Genomic DNA, 17233 nt, shown 5'->3' with positions numbered 1-17233 from the left:
AACACTACCTAGTCACCACTTTATGCTTACTATTTTCTGGTTTTATCTTCCAAACCTGCTCTTAGTATTTTAGTTTTGGTTTTACCATCTTCATTGGACCATTTGAAATTGTTAAATAATTACTGGGAGAAGATCTGAAATAAATTTCCCAAGTGGTTGATGAATTAATTTTGATACAGTGAGGTTTATGAAGGCACAAGCCATGTTGCAATTCAGTGAAAAAAGTCTATGTAGAGCATACAACCTTTGTTTTGGATGCAATTAATGTTAAGAGAAAGAAATTCTAGCTTTTGGCTAGTAGATGACAATATAAAATCTCTTCGCTTTCAAATGGTGTGAATTATTGCAACACTGGTGTCTTAGCCTATGTTCTTATACAAGCTTTGGTTTCATTCTGCTCACTCAGAAGATCTATAAGTACTTGCGTTTCTGTTTTGAACACTTCTTCCTTGACTGGACCCCTGGGTAGGAGCCTCTGCTGCTCCTCAGCCTAGTCCAGACACTGTCTGTTCTGCAGTGAAAATCTAGACAAGATGAGTTGTCTGTCAATACTTTGCCAGTGCCATATCCACAGAAACCCCTGGAAAACTACATGAGTTCTTCTGCAGCTGCAACAAGTACCTTGAAAATAATTCCTCATAACAAAGAAACAGCAAATAGTCCTCCAGACACCGCAAAGACACAATTACACAGCGAGACTTTGCTGTGGGAACACTGACACTTTGGCAAGAACTAAACTGAGTTCCAGAACTCAGTTAACTATGTGGGATAAACATATCCCAAAAAGTTAACACAACCTGAGCCATCAGTCTAATTTGATTTCTCTTCTGACATACAAACCAGAAAGTTTTTCTGACTTATTTTGCTTTCTTATGTGAAATTCTATGTTGTTTAATTTTGTAAACCAAACTAGGAGAATGAACATTTGCAAAACACTAGGCAGAGTAAAGCTGCAAAATAAAAAAGATGTCAATTTAAGCACTGTTTCGTTTTGCTGCCAGTTAAAAATGTATTTTCGTATAGATCCCATTAAACTGTGATACTTCAAGTTTTAAAGGAAACAGAGCATGATTTATCACAGGGAAAGGTTAAATAAAGGAGTCTTTTAAGATGTCTGCCTATTAAATAACAAGTTGCATGTATAAGCACTTTGATGTGGAGTAATTTTTGGTTATTGACCTGCAAGAAGTGATCAAGAAGATAAGATCAAACCAGTTAGCCTCCTGGAATTTTATGTAGAAAGGTAATTCAATAAGTACCTTCCCAGTCTATCAGGGGGTTAAATACTTCTGCTCTCTGGTGAAGTCGTGCCAATTCTGAATGGTGGAAGCTAAATGTATAAGCATAAATCTGTAATTTTACAGATAACTAGTAGTAGAGTTTGTAGTGTTCACAATCTTTTTGTTTTACAATGTCTGTTAAGTAGCAGTTAAATGGGGGATATAAAGGGCTTAGATTTTGATGATTTGGTGTCTTGTATATGGTGTGATAATACTTTTCATGATAATGACAGAGATGAAGGAAGAAGGCAGTTTGCTGTGAAGGGTAAACTACATTTATTATTGAGATAGCCAAAGCATGTTAACTTAAGCCGGCAGATTAATCACATGTCAGAATTCAGTAGGGACACAATATTATCAGTGAGATCAATTGACTAGTTGACTGACATTAAATAGGAATAAATGCCTAAATACCTAAGAGACTTTAAGATTCAAATTTATGCTCTAACCGTGCTAGCGCTTCACTTGACAAAGTGCTTTTCAGCTGACATCCATGGCTAATGTGCTTTTTTTATGGATCAGTCATCCTTTAGCTCCCTGGTGTTCACTCAAGCACTTTCTAGGCTGAAAAAAAAGTCCCAAAACTTGAGAGAGAGTAGTGTTTTGATTCAACTAGACTGCTAAAAAGCTTTCATGGCCAGATTTATTTTATAGCTGAGTTAGTTTTATCTCCTGGATGCAAACTGCAGAGGCAGTTCCTGATATTGGGACCTCATCTGTGCTGCAGCTTTAGCCCTTCCAATTCAGATATCTGCCTTTTTGAGGGAACCTTCCGGGGAGAGGCCAAGTGGCAGAGTTCACGTTTCCATGTCTGGATGATTACAGTGGCTTAAATATATTTTTAAAAAATATTTCATTCTATCTAATTAGTAAATGTGGCACCATACGCTTTGGCTGAACCTAGTACCGGCTATATGTTTTGTACATGTACATCTAAATTTGCCCTGTCTTACTTAAATTGCAACAGCATTTTAGTGGCCACCTTTGCTTGATTTCTTACTTGTCGGGATGGACATTTCTTGAGCTTGGAGGAGGCAATCTTTAAACATCAGGAGTAAACTGCTTTCAAAATTATTCCGTCCACCAACATTGACTACAGCAACGCTAAAGCTGAGGTTTACAGTTCTTTTTAGGGACTGATGTTTCTGAACTTGTATTGGTAAAGCTGTGTGTTTTGAGTTTGTCATAAGAATTAAACTAAAAATGGGGAAGCTTTCAGGAAGGAAGAGAGAGTCAACTTTTAATAGTTTCAGCATAAGCTTTTAAAGCTGAAAATAGCAACTACTTCAGATGAACCTACGTCTGTTTGGTTTCCAACCACTGATGTTTTGCTTTAATGCATACCTCTTATTAGTTTATTCCCATGCAATTTTTCTCGTTGTGATTATTTGTAGTGCTTGACCTTGGATAAATTTGAAGGTTATCTTGATGAAACTAAACTGACTCGTCAAGCCCTTCATCTGCTGGAGGAAAACAAATTCTGGGCTGGTGTGGTTTTTCCAGATATAGAGCCTACAGCCAGCACTCTTCCACCACTTGTAAAATACAAGATCCGGATGGACATAGATGCAGTGGAGAAAACAAACAAAATCAAAGACAGGTAAGTGATGGCTCTTTCTCAGTTCTTGCCTGCCGTAACATGAATATAAGAGACATAAGAACATTAGAACCTGCAGTGGATACATGCACGAAATCCAACTGTATTCACCAATGGTTAGTATGTAATGTGGTGTAGAATCCATCTCCAGTTACCAGGTACTGACGCAAGTGGTATCACTCTTGTGACAGTTAGCCCAAGTGCGTAGGTGCATGGGTACATGGCAAAGGGAATGACTCCACTCAGTATCTATTCAGTAACATCCTTAAGTTTTTAGTTGGCTCCATCACTGGGAGAGGCAGACAAGGAAGTCCTACGTGGGTTGTTGACCCAGTTGTCCTCCACCTGGACAGCAGAACTTCTCTGCTGTTCCTCTCCAAGTGCCCCTTAAATGCATTCACTCAAATAATTTCTCAGGATTGTCTACATAAAGGAATATAGTGGTGTCTGGTAGCTGCAATCCAGCTGTTCCAATTTAACCTCCAAGGATACTGTATTCCAAATACAGTGATTTCTGTTCTAGAACAGTTACTCTGCTACATAATTAATTTATGTACATTTTTGGCCAAAATTGCTATTCTGTGTCAGTGTAGAGAAAATTAAAGGAAAGAAAAGAAACTTCCAGGTCATATACTTTCTCAAGCAATGTGGTCTGACAGACCAAAATCTAGAAAAGACAATTCCAGGCAGTGCCCCTACAATTTCAGTAGCTAATATTTTATTTATTTGTTTGTTTGTTTGTTTCCCTCCTGCCCCTCCCCTGAAGCCACTGTTTGCCCAAATGATTTCCATGTGAATTTTCTTTTGAGGTACTGGGATCCCGGTCCAAGAGCAGATCCTGTGGATGATTTACGTTATATCTGGGGAGGCTTTGCATATCTCCAAGACATGATTGAGCATGGAATTATAAAGACCCAGACCGACACTGAAGTGCCATTAGGAATTTATCTTCAGCAAATGCCATATCCATGTTTTGTGGATGATGTGTGAGTAAAAGAGTTTATCTTAATTGTGATGAATACTTGGATTGCTGGCTGCTTTAAGACTCTCAAGCACCAATTCTAACCCTAGTCCTAAGGTATACGTGCAAGAGCAATAACTGAGACATAACTGAATAAATTTGGTTTTTTCCTTATCCTGCTATAACCCAGATTCCAGAAGCTGCCTTTGCCAAGGTTCTATCCCTAATCCCAATCCTGGTCTTTGTTGCATCCAGGCAAACAATGTCCAGACCTAAAATGAACACAAAACACCGGTCCCTTAAAGCAGCAGTTTTCTTCTGAGTTTTGCATATCACACAAAATGAAAAAAATAATCTGGAGTTTTTTGTCCTTACTTACTAGATATAAGGAAAAGATTTTTTACAATGAGGGTGGTGAAACAGTGGAACAGGTTGCCCAGAGAGGTGGTAGAAGCCCCATCCCTGGAAACATTCAAGGTCAGGTTGGATGGGGCTTGGAGCAACCTGATCTGGCTGAAGATGTTCCTGCTCATTGCAGGGGCATTGGACTAGATGACCTTTAAAGGTTCCTTCCAACCCAAACTATTCTATGGTTCTACTATTTTACTTTTCCAGGTAATAATAATAACGTAAACTACACCTTCACATTGATTGCAATTGAGAATCTGTTGTCAACAGGGCACCCCAACTATAGCACTTTGATCCCTAACAATGTCAGCCCTGGAACTACTCCTGTGATTACACAGGACCCAGCAAAAATGTGATCTTTTAAAAAGTTTTTATCTAACTAAAACTAAGCATCATACTGTAGCATATGACCAGTGCCTGTAGCAAAACTGATCAAAAAGCGCTGATCCATGTTAGAACAAACTCTGCATCCTTCAGTTAACCTTGAAGAATTCACTGAAGTATAGTAAGCTTCTTTTCCTTAATTACATCTCTCAAACCCAGCTTTCTCTATATCCAAAGAATCATTTCATAAAGAAAAATTGAACAAAAAATGCTTGTCCCAATGGAATTGGTACCTCTCTTGCTATCTCTGTAAGTCTTGAAGGATCAAACAAACCAGTCTCTTCAAATGTATTACTGAACTCTAACCCTAGGCTTAATAATATCTAGATATACCAATACCCAAAGCTGTAGGTTTGGGTCCTTGTAGACATGTACAGGCCTTGCAGAATCTCAAGATAATTTAGGCTCTTGAAACTCTTTCTTTCCAAATCCTAACACACGCTTAAACAGGATTCCATTTATAACTACGTGATTAGTATCTGCAATCAAACTGCATATACAGCATTGATTTCTGTTAACATCAGCCCTTTTCCTTCCCTTGTGTATGCTACAGTTTTCAACAATAACCTGACATTCTCTAACTGTCTTCTCTCTAATTCCTGTCCATGGTTTTTATGAAGATTGACTGCTTTTTGTCTTAAATCTCATATGAATCTAGCAAAGGATTCCAGGACTATGCCTGCAGTTCATTATTGCAGGCACCAGGAGTTTCTTTCCCTGGTGAAGAGCAGAATAAAGAAGCTAAAGGAGAAAGAGGTGGTTTGTTGCTCTGTAATGAAAAAGAGACTGTGCTCCGGGGTGTGGAGATTTCATGGCTACATGGAGGCAGTGGGGCTGTGGACCCCCATTAGCACTGCCTGACCCAGCACATGTACTCTAGGATCTAGATTTTATGAAGTGGTACCTCTTCCCTGTTCACAGTGTGCCTGTTCCAATGCTGCCATCTGTGCTACTGCAACTGCCCTGGTATACACTGCACCTTAAAAAGAAAAAAAAAAAAAAAAAAAAGGCAATCTCTGTAGAAATCATTTCATAGAGCACTCTGGATAATGGCAGATTGCAGGTATACATAATTTGACCTGTCATTCCCATCAGTCATTACCTGTTAGCTGAATAAAATGTTGCTCTGGCAAGCCTGCTGTTTATTTCCTCCCCACTGAGAATACTGCAGAGGCAGAAGCCCCATCTGTGCACAAGTTCTCTGAAGCCTGCAACAGCCACACACAGTTCAGGGCTGATAGCCAAACCCAGGGACGGGCCTCTGCAGAGAGCCTGCCTAAGTGAAGCAAGCACATCCTCATGGTAAACGTGTGTGTTGAGTTATGCATGGCCTAGTGTTGGGTTACATGTGTCCACCAACAGGCAAAATACAGTGTACCCCAGGCCGTTACACAAAAGCATGGCTTTGTTTCAGCAGGCCAAATTGTTCTTCAGGAATTTTTGGTGATAAAAATGAAGATTTTTCCATTGGTTTTGACAACAGAGTAGCTATGATAGCATATGGCAAAAATGTAGTTCTGTAGGGCTCAGATTTAGGAAACTGAAGGTTTTTTGCTCCTTTTTGGTTTTAGCAGCTCTAAGCTTTTGACGTTTAAAGAATCAAATCCATTTGGTTTTCAGGATAGTTTAACTGAAAAATTGCAATCCCAAATTCATAGAAAATATTTTCGGCTTTACACCCCAGGATCTCTTTCTCACCCTGACAATACACTCGGGGTAGTGCTTCACCAAGGGTCATCTGCCAAGGCTGAGCAGCCATCGAGTCTGCTCGGGGAGGGAGCAGATAGAGAAAGGGAGAGTGCCTTCATCACAGTGTGTGAAGGGCCACCCACAGCAGCCTGTCCCAGCACTGTCATTTTGAAAGTGGTACTATGTGGGACAGTCCCAACACATTCCCTGAGTCATGATTTTTATAAATTTCAGCAGCCTTGCTGGCAGCATCTGATGCTTTTAATGCTGCATTTGTTTAATTCTTCTGCCAACGAATCTTGGGAGCATAAAAAGACAGTGACATTCCCAAATTGTTAACATTAGCATCTGTCTTAAAATATTCTTTGTACATCATAGTAAAAGCATTATGACAATTCACTGTGGAGACAGATGTATTTTCATGAGTTACCACATGTTTTGTAGCCCTCAGTAACCCTTAGAACCTCTTTGTAAAATAGAACTCATGGCAGTGCAGCAACTATTAGTTCATTAATATTAAAGTTGCTTGTGAAGTTCACTAGTAACATGTTATTGGTGTTTAGACTGAGAATTTCCAGTCCCATGTTTAATAAATCACAGAATGGTAGGGGTTGGAAGGGACCTCTGGAGATCATCTAGTCCAACCCCCCTGCCAGAGCAGGGTCACCTAGAGCAGGTTGCACAGGAACGTGTCCAGGTGGGTTTTGAATGTCTCCAGAGATGGAGACTCCACCACCTCTCTGGGCAGCCTGTCCCAGTGCTCTGAAAAGCCTCAAAGTAAAGAAGTTCCCTCTCATGTTTAGGTGGAACTTCCTGTATTCAAGTTTGTGCCCATTACCCCTTGTCCTGTTGCTGGGCACTACTGAAAAGAGCGTGGCCCCATCCTCCTGACACCCACCCTTTAAGTATTTATAAGCATTGATAAGATCCCCCCTCAGTTGTCTTTTTTTCCAGACTGAAGAGACCCAAATCCTTCAGCCTTTCTTCGTAAGAGTGGTGTTCCAGTCCCCTCATCATCTTGGTAGCCCTTGCATTGTTCTCCACTCCTTTTCCTATTAGTTCTTGCTTTTCATCTCAAAATGTCTCTGTTTGATGTAAATCTAATTCATTTCTCCCTTCTTGCTTTGGTAGCTTCATGATCACTTTAAACCGCGCCTTTCCCATCTTCATGGTGCTAGCTTGGATATACTCAGTTTCCATGACTGTGAAGAGTATAGTGCTGGAGAAGGAAATGCGTCTGAAAGAGGCTATGAAGAACAGGGGTATAACTAATGGGGTGATTTGGTGCACTTGGTTCCTAGACAGCTTCACCATGATGTCTGTGAGCACGTTCTTCCTCACAGCACTAATTATGGTAAGGGTTGCCACTCTCAAACTCACTGTTGTGTTTGCACTGCTGATACCAGTTTGCTGTTGAGAAAGAATACTAGCCATTCACAGGGAGATGGGAATAGCTGGTGGCCTGTTCTGATTGCAGCACATAACAGGCACATTCTTCTACGCAGACCTCATGACAGCATCAGCACTTGGCAGGGACAGAAAGATACATTCACTAGTAAGATTTATTGTGAAATCCCCCACAGAACAGTACATCAACCTGATTACTCTGTATATTTTATTTCCTGTAGACATAGGCAGATCTCCCAATCAATAATAACTGTTGCTTTAAATGGAAGGGATCATAATATGGAGAATTTTAATCTTGTAATTTACTATATGGGATTCGTTTAAAATATTCAGTGCTTGCCTGCTTAGAAATTATGCCACTATTTCAATGAAAAGGAGACTGCAAGAACAGAACTTTCACAATAGCCTGGAAAAAAAGAGGGGCCTTGGGGCAGGCGGGGAGGGGGGAACCAAATCTTTTGCTTCTGTGTCTCAAAATTGCTGTAATTTTTGTAACTTTTCAGGACAATTTGGATGTTGTCTCTGAGGGCTACCTCTTATCTCTGTTACCTGAGAACCAAGCTCCTTGTAGCTGCTATATTTAGTTGTATAAATCTGTAGCATTTTGATAAGAAAGAATGCCCTTGCATATTTTCTGATGTGGGGAACCGGCGTGGTATAAATGCATAGTTGGGGTTCAATCCGCTCTATCTTATCAACCTGTCCTGATGAGTTGTGCTAGTTCCTTGTGGTTCCATTAGAGGTTGGGTAGATGGAGAAAGCTTACTTTATTTGCTACACTGGTTTAATTAAAAATCAAGAGGTAGTTAATACCAGAGAGGAATGTGCTTATACCTGTAATTCACTTCCTTTTCTGGATTTCACTATGCCAGCGTGAGGTACCTTTGTAAATACATTCTTATGAGAGATTGTGTCACTGTTGATAAAGAAATCATTCTCAGAGGCCCAGTGGGGTGTTGCAACAATGTTGAGACCTATTTATAGCCTTATAGACCTGTTTGAGCTTTATATAAGGCTCAAAACAAAGTTCAGCCTAATAAATAAGTCTTAACATTGTTTTTTAGGAGCAAATAGATAATCAGCAACAGTTCATGCACTTCTTGAGAAGGAGCATTTAATCTAGAAAAGCTCTAAGGAAGAAAGGTTAATAAAAGTTCACCAAGTGTGTTAGTACACAAGGATCTCTGAGAAACTGTACTTGGATTCCTCAGCTATGATACACTTCTGGAGTCTGAATGTCATTTAGGTGCAGAAGCTCTATAATTTTCCAATTATTTTTTTTTTAGATGCATTTTGTCAGTGTTCCTTACATTGTCTTTCCTGCACATAGAGCAAGTGGACTGAGGAGAAGATGTGAAGAGATCAATGAATATTTATTATGATAGTTTGAATAGTTTTATTTAAAATGTATGAATTTCTAAGCAGGCACATCTTGCTTGGAATCCTTTGCTTACTAAGACATGGGCAGAATGTCCGTTTTCAATCAGTTGTGATCTTCATTCAGCCATCAAATATGAATATGAGCGCCACAGCCTATTGTACTACTCTGAAGTCACAATCCAGGAGCAGGGATAAAGTTAGATGAAGGATTTGTTATTGTAATGGCCTCAGGTGTTGAAACATTACTGCCTGGGAGAGTTAGAAGTCATTACATAAGAAAGACTGGCTTAATACTCATTACAGGTTACATGTCCATGGCAATTTTGATCTTTTCTGCTAGTTCAGAAAGTGACAATGCTTCTAAAGTTTTCCATTTCCCTTTTTCTCCCAGTGTGGACAAGTACTACATTACAGTAGTCCAGTTCTCTTCTTTCTATTCCTACTGACATTCACCACAGCCACCATAATGCAGTGTTTCCTGTTCAGCACCTTCTTCTCCAAAGCAAATCTGGCAGCTGCCTGCAGTGGAGTCATCTACTTCACCTTGTACCTGCCCCACATTGTCTGCTTTGTCTGGCAAGACCGCATGACTGTTAATCTGAAGATCCTAGCAGTAAGCCTTTCAATGATTATACGGTGTCTTTGGGTTTGAATTTTAGCTGCCCTTCCCACTATGCATACGTGAATAACAAAGCATTGCAGACCTTTTCCTTTCTGCTTTTTTGATTCAGAGAGGGAGACCTCTGAATCTCTCTCAAATAATTAGGGATTGCAAGTGAATAAGCCTTTAGCAGGCCTAGCGACCAAGAGATATTTTCATAGCTTTTAGAAAATTCAATAAAATTTATTTTACTTCTTGAATGCTAGAAAATTAGCATAATGTTTAAAAAGTTTTGAACACTTCCTTGTAAGTCAAAGCAAATTCAGCTTCTGGTATGTTTCATAAATGCAAAGGCAATTCACAAAATGAGGACAGTTATCTTGCTCGTGTGCTATAACCTAGTTAACAGGGTGATATCTAAGGATGAGAAGACCTCAGGTTCACATTCCTTCTTTAGCTGGACATAGAGTTAGGATCTGAACCCAGCTGCCAAAGCTCTGAGAAATATCTTTCATCTAAGAAGTTGTAGACATTCTCCATGCAGTGCTTCCGTGTTGGTTCTCTTCCATAATAGGTAAGATACTTAACAATTCCGTGGAGCTGAAAACTGCTTGCTGTTTTTTGAAACAGAACTGTGAACTTACAAAATTATTCAGACTGATTTTCTGTTGCCCCGTGAATCAGGAAGAGGAGTGAGTATTTTAATCCAGTCTCCCCCTCTTTGCTGAGGATTCTAACAACCTAGATAAAAGAGAATTAGTGTCTTCTCTTGCACTAGGAAATCTAATGAAAAAGGAAAATGAAAACAAAACTCTTTAAAAGCTGTAACTAAGTGTAAATATGGCTATGAATCAGCTTTCCTAACTGAGGTACTATACAGATGTAGTATATACAATTTTTAGTTCTACCGATTAAAGCAATGAAGGGCAAAACTTCATCTTGTCATTAAGTCAGGAAATTAATAGGATTGGCCTATGACAGGTTCTGATTTGGGAAGGAATCTTGAGAATAGGACATGGTCTAAGCATAGACAACTCTCTTCTCACTCTAAAGTGAAGGAGGAGGCGTTTGTGTAAGAAAGGATATTTGCTGGCCAGAAGCCGTGAGTATTTTCCTCTGTTCCTGATACATTTAGTCTTATATTTATTGTGCAAAGGTTAGTCTCCAAAGAAAAGCTAATTACAAGGAATGATAAGTGGGGGTATGCATGTGTAGGGGGCTTGAAGAAAAAATAAAAATTTTTAAGGACAAGTAAAGTAATTGAATAATGAATGCATGGCTGAAAACCAAACATTTTTTACTTAGCACACTATGATAACGCCTCACTGAGAGTTGCTGTTGGGATCCGTCTTGTCCCCTCGTTTTCCTAAGGTCTGTCATTGCTGGCTGAACTACATATCCTGTGAAGCAGCACTATTATCACTTCTTGCTCTGTTTTTGCAGTGCAACATTGAAGAGGATGTTTGGATACTATACCAGTTTATTAGTTTGTCGTGTGAGGACTAGGTAGCAGACACACCAGGGGAGGAGATGGTTGTGGTTTTCCTTATCCTGAGCATCTGGTGTACTTTCTGTCTTGTTATGCATAGTGGCCCTGCCCCATACACTCAGGAAATATTTTGTTTCTCCAAGGTAGGCAAAGGTGTACACTGCAAACATCTAGATGCGTTTATAATATTTTCTGAACAGAGACATTAATGGAAAAAAACAAGTTGTGAATGTTGCCTAGTAGCTAAAGAAAGTACAGCCAAGGTTGAATTCAGTGTATTATGGCTAAATACTGCTTAGAATTGCCACCATTCAGAGGATTAAACATCCCAGTCCAATATAAAAGTGAAATCACTTTTCCCTGATCATTTGTTAGGCATTATCAAGTTTTGAAGTCCAGTCCCTAATGGTCTTTTTTTTCTTGTGGTTGTTTTAGATAATGTCCCTCTGAGTTGAATGTCATTTTTCCTTTATTCCAGAGTTTGCTTTCCCAAGTAGCTTTTGGGTTCGGTACAGAATACTTGTCACGCTATGAAGAGCAAGGTCTTGGACTACAGTGGGGTAACATCAGAACCAGTCCTTTGGAAGGAGATGAATATAGTTTTCTTTTTTCCATTAAAATGATGCTTTTTGACGCTTTTCTCTATGGAATACTTTCTTGGTATCTTGACAATGTTTTTCCAGGTATGTCAGTTTCTTGTTCGTACAAAGTAGTGGTAGTTGTCCTAAACTGTGCTGGTCTAATCAGTCTCTGAGTATTTTTGTCAGAAGAAGGGTATTTGACATTGTAAACCATGAGTCTTATCCAGTAGAGCAGCACTAGTTTATTAAGGACTTCCACTTTTCTCTTTCTTTTTCTTTTCTCCTATTTTAGTCCTGAAAAGGAGGAAAGAGTAAGGAGGAGAATGCAATTTCAAGTCCTGTTTTAAAATTTAAATAGAAAATAAATCTACAAAAATATCATCTGTTAAAAGCCAATTTGTATACATATTTTTGTTTTGAGAAGTTTCAACCATTCTAGTAAGAATTTTTTAAATTTTTGAAATTATAGAAATAACAGTTCTAGTTCACATATATACTATGGCCATATTAGGCCAACTGTTTCTTAAAGGGTGGTACTGTTTCCTGAGACATATACTGTGTCCTAGGCAGCTGTGAAGGTTCCTGTGTGGATTTATTTTATTTCTAAACAGGAATCCTGGTTCTAGTGCAAGTTAACAAAGAAAATCCTTTTGTGATCAATTACAAAGTTTGGGAGCTTTCTTTGTGAGAAAATGGTTTATCCTTGTAGCTTAAATGGTTGTCTTGCTTCTTATTGAATATTGCTACAATATAATAAATGCAGACTCTTACGCTGTACAAGCAAGTGAGCTTTCTTTTCGTTAATTTATTACTCCCGCATGTGAACTGCAGAATGTGTTTCTTGGCAGATGGCTTTTTTTTTTTTTTGCTTGAGTGGTTACTCAGAATTTGAGATCTTGCAGATTTTCTAGCTATGAAGGAAAATTAATGATGGATAAAGTAAGATGGTGCTTGTCTGCACACATCACTTATAACTGTTAATCCAAATCAAGAAAAGATAAGGATTTGTTAAATGTTTTTAGATGTGTCTGAGGATATTTTGCTCCAAAATTAAAATATGACCTTAAGTCTGCTTGCTTTGTGTCCCTACTAAAGTGAGCTATGCTACAACAAATTAATGCCTTTTCAGTTTTTTAAGAAATGTGCCCTCACAAAGAAGTTTAATGCAATTTTAACATACATATTTTCAAAGCTGATTCGCAGTAACTTTCCTAAAAGTTACTCTTTGGAGAAGCCTGTGTCACAGTTCTGTTTATTTAAAAAAGGATGGACAATGTACTATTTCCATGAACACAGCAGGGATCAAACAACAGGAGTTTCTTTGCTGATAGATCCAAGTTGGTTTTTTTCAGCCAGCAATTTACACAAAAGTAATGCCTCTCAGGACTTCTATTCATTAGCTTCAGTTCCACTCAATATTTTCTCTGAGTGTCTCCTTGGCTTTCTGCTTCTCTGTTTCTGTGGAATTTCTCATGGCAATTCTGTCACACACATGCAGACCTACCAAATCAATGCTATAGTATTTGAGATTACAATATGAGTTCCCTCGATAGTCCTTTGAACCATATGGTTCAGCTCCTGCTCGAGAGTTTCTGCAGCCAGCCGTCCATTGGCATATGGAGCATTCTGCTCCATAATGGAGTTCACTTGGGTTTTGCGTTCATCCCGAATGAGAAGCAGTTGGTTTAGCCACCAGTTTCAAAGGGGTATAATCCAGTCTATAATGAGTGCAAGGCAAACTGTTTATGGATGCAGACAGAGTGTTTCTGTACATTAATGGGAGTACAAGTGGTTGCCTGACCTAAAGGGTATTTCTGGTAAGTCAGAAATAAGCAGACACTTTCATAAGCAGTGGTTTTCAATATAGAAAAATTGTCCGTTTTTCAGTGAGCATCACTAATTCCCTTTGCTTATTTTGAATAAGTAGCACAAGGCCAATAGCACCTGGATTCACAAGGATGCCAGTTTTAAACATAGCAGCTCAAATCCCTGCTTTCTATAAATCAATATGATCCAGGAAAGCAGTGTTGACTTGCACTAGCTCTGGTTTGGCCTGACAAGAACTGATAATGTTATAGTACTTTCTTTTTTCAAAGCAGAACTAACCTGTGACCAAAAAAGCCCATTTCTGCTTAATAAAACTATCACCCTGTTGTCACTTTTCCTGCAAGGGCCCAGGGCAATAAGTAATATAATATATGATATTATATTAATTATATATATAATTATATAATGTAATAAGCTTTTCACTCATGTCAACCCTCAAGTGTTAAGTAGGCCTTTTTTAAAAGAAAATCCCTGAGTGAGACTGGGATCCCATCTTAAGCAGTCAGGATGTTCCTTGGCAACTGCTGCCTGGTTGCTGAGGATTCAAATCGTCCCTATGTAGGTAATAGTTTCATTCTGTAATTAAACCACCTTCTACTTAAGAAAAGGTTAGACAAATCAGATCACATATTTTCTGAATATTTTACTCCTGTCCAAAAGGAAAAAAAACATCTGCAAACAAAATCTGTTCTGTCAGGTACTTGGTGGATGGTTTGACCTTCTGATACGCAACACTAGGACTGCAAGTGTTTACATTTATAGCTCAGACTTTGCCTAGATGAATTTGTGCCCACTGAGGAACGTGTTTATGAAGTGCACTTTACCTACTTATTTTTGTTTTAGGGGAATATGGACTACCACAGCCTTGGTATTTTCCTGTGCAGGAATCTTACTGGCTTGGCTCTAGAAACCCAAAAGCTGAGAAAACAGCAACTGATGATGGTGAGTTCTTTTAAAACTTTGGTGTTTAGAAATAACTTCAAAACCACTGATCCACTTAGAGGTGACTGTGTAACATTTCCATTACCTGAGCTGCTGCAAAGATTAGACACAGCTATACACTGGGAATCTCAGCAGGTGCCTTTGAACTTGGAGTGGCCTGCTATTATCAGAATTATTAGAGGTGAGTCACTGTTCCATCTGAGGGCCTTTAAGGCATGGGTTAACAAGCAACATCAAACCCCCACTCTCTAACCAACACCTTTTGAGACATTCAAGGAGTTCTTATTGCCCAACACAGCATTTGTAAAATGAGTCAAAATGAAATGCAATGTTGATCTTATTTACACTGAGGCTCCATCATCTTTCTAAACCTGATTCTTTTCTATCTAGTTTGACACTAATTTAAGGCTGTTTATGTTGTGTTTGTTAGCAAGATCAAAGTTGATGCCACCCTTGGACCAACTTGAATGAGTGCAAAAGTCCTACTTTTGCAGATGTTTTTTCTGTGCATTGATACTGGAGTAGATAAGAACAACATGTGGGTGATTGTCTTTAAAGAGGAATAAATGCAGAATGGTGATTAATGTCTGGAATAGAGGCTTGCTGAAGGTGATGTTTTGAAATATGTTGTAAATTTACAAAGTAGCAGTGAAAGCAATCAAAATAACATCTTCAGTCTTCTCATTACCATCCTTACTCCTCATTGACTCAGACTGCTGACAAGGCAGTCTTGTCTCAGTGTGATGCCTGTAAACTGGAAGGGAGTTAATCCCTTTTTGTGAATGTGCTGATAACATGTCCGCGTGTTTTGTTCATAAAAGAGGAGGTTATAACATTGTTTTTTTTAAAGAGGCTTTGCCTTCTGGTGTGTTCTGAGGGAATGAACAGGTTTTCCTTCAGACTTGCTGTGGAGGATATTCAAAGTGTTTAGAGGCTTGTCTAGATGTTATGGAGTCTGTTACATGCTTCAGCTTTGCAAATGCTGCCCCCCAGATTAGAATTTGACTGTGTAGGAAGGAGGAGGAAAGAGCCAAACCCAGGAACTGACGCTGGACTTAATACTGTTTAATGACTTTATTACCAGCCTGAGTAGTGGGTTAGAGGGCACCATGAGCAAGTTTGTGGAAGATACTAAATTGAAGGGAACAGTGGGGTGTAGGGCAGCTCTTCAGAGGGACCTCAACAGGCTGGAGAAATGGCTTTTTAGGAACCTCATGGAGTTCAAGAAAAGTAAATACATAATACTGTGTCTGGGATGGAATAACTCCATGATACAGACTGGCCACCACCTGGCTGGCAGGCAGCTTTGTAGAAAAGGTCTTGTTGACAACATGTTGAACATGAACCATCAAGTGTGCCTGTGTAGCCAAGAAGACGTGATGCATCCTGAGCATTATTAGCAAGAGTATAGCCATTAGTTCAAGGGAAGTGATTCTTCCCTTCTAGTCAGCACTTGTGAGACTGCATCTGGAGATCTAGGGTACTGTGGTGTCCAGTTTGGAGATCCTCATTGAAAGGAAGGCAGAGTTACTGGAGGGAATTCAGAAAAGAGCCACCAAGTTGATTAGGAACTGGAGCATATAACATACGAGGAGATGCTGCTGAGCTCAGCCAAAGTGAGAAAGCTAGGATAGAGCTGTGCCTAGTGGAAGCATGAGAGGCAATGGAAAACAGGAATTCTGATTCAATATAAGAAAAAAAATTCTTTATTGTGAAGGTAGTTAGAACACTGGAATAGGTTGCTCAGAAAGGTTGTGAAATCTCCCATTTTTGAGATAGTCACTGTGATCTGAAATGGCCTGATTTTCTGAGGATTGAACTGGAGATCTCTGGAAGTCTCTTCTGATCTAAATTATTCCATTATTATCTCAGCTAGCCTGAGCGTGCTGATCCTTATTTCATCCTCTCTTCTACAAAACATTCCCTTGGGTTTTCTCAAGGAGGGATAGTTGGGAAGGTCATCTCTGATTAATTCCTTTGTTGAAGGCATGTGATTCTTACGTATTTGAAGGACTAAGACTCTCCAGTGCCTCAGTTTACATGAACAACTGTAGGACTTTTCTCAAATCGTATCTTTCCTTCAAGGGTAATACTAAGCATTTTCTTAATTTATCATAACTGGTTAATGTGTTAGGAAGAAAACTGGATAAGAAAATGTCAGACAATGTAAATGCACAGCTGAAAACGAAGCTAAACTGGTAAATTATCTTGGTACTTCTAAAATTTACTTCTATCAGTGCACTTTTGTATCCCCCGCATTGCCATTTTAGGTTTTTAGGATGCAATTAAATTGTTTATGTTGCTATTTGTGCACCAGGTACTTTTATACAGGTTTACGGGTAAAAATTTCTTATAGCAGAAAGTTATGGTGAAATTTCACAACAAAATTAAGTCCTAGGCCATCTGATAAATTACAATTGTGCTAGTTGCACTCTAGGCTGCCAGCTTGAATTTGTGTTGTGTAAACAGTTCCTACAGGGACTCCCTCTTCTTATATCACTGTTCTTCCTGCTTCAAGCCTGTCCCCATCAGTGATTTTATGTGACTGTTTTCCTTCGTGGCACCAAGGTCTAAGACCAAATTGGAAAGCCAGAAACTCTTGTACAAAAGTTAAGACCAACTCACTCCTGCCTGGAGCTACTCTCTTAATCTAAGTAGCAGTTTAGCAGTTTGCTTCACATTTAACC

At 39.1% G+C, this 17233-nt stretch overlaps 1 protein-coding gene across 1 annotated transcript in view; it reads left to right on the top strand.

Moving 5' to 3' along the window:
* The window catches only part of ABCA4 (ATP binding cassette subfamily A member 4), a 78065-nt gene that overhangs the window by 27350 nt on the left and 33482 nt on the right, over nucleotides 1–17233 (top strand). The window contains exons 13-18 of the mRNA XM_063344488.1: nucleotides 2675–2880; nucleotides 3687–3863; nucleotides 7451–7673; nucleotides 9498–9719; nucleotides 11675–11879; nucleotides 14448–14546. Coding sequence (XP_063200558.1) covers nucleotides 2675–2880; nucleotides 3687–3863; nucleotides 7451–7673; nucleotides 9498–9719; nucleotides 11675–11879; nucleotides 14448–14546 — 1132 coding nt within the window. The remainder of the gene's footprint in view (nucleotides 1–2674; nucleotides 2881–3686; nucleotides 3864–7450; nucleotides 7674–9497; nucleotides 9720–11674; nucleotides 11880–14447; nucleotides 14547–17233) is intronic.

The sequence above is a fragment of the Chroicocephalus ridibundus genome, chromosome 8, assembly GCF_963924245.1.
Source record: "Chroicocephalus ridibundus chromosome 8, bChrRid1.1, whole genome shotgun sequence".
Classification (NCBI taxonomy): domain Eukaryota; kingdom Metazoa; phylum Chordata; class Aves; order Charadriiformes; family Laridae; genus Chroicocephalus; species Chroicocephalus ridibundus.
This window is presented reverse-complemented; position numbering and strand designations above follow the sequence as displayed.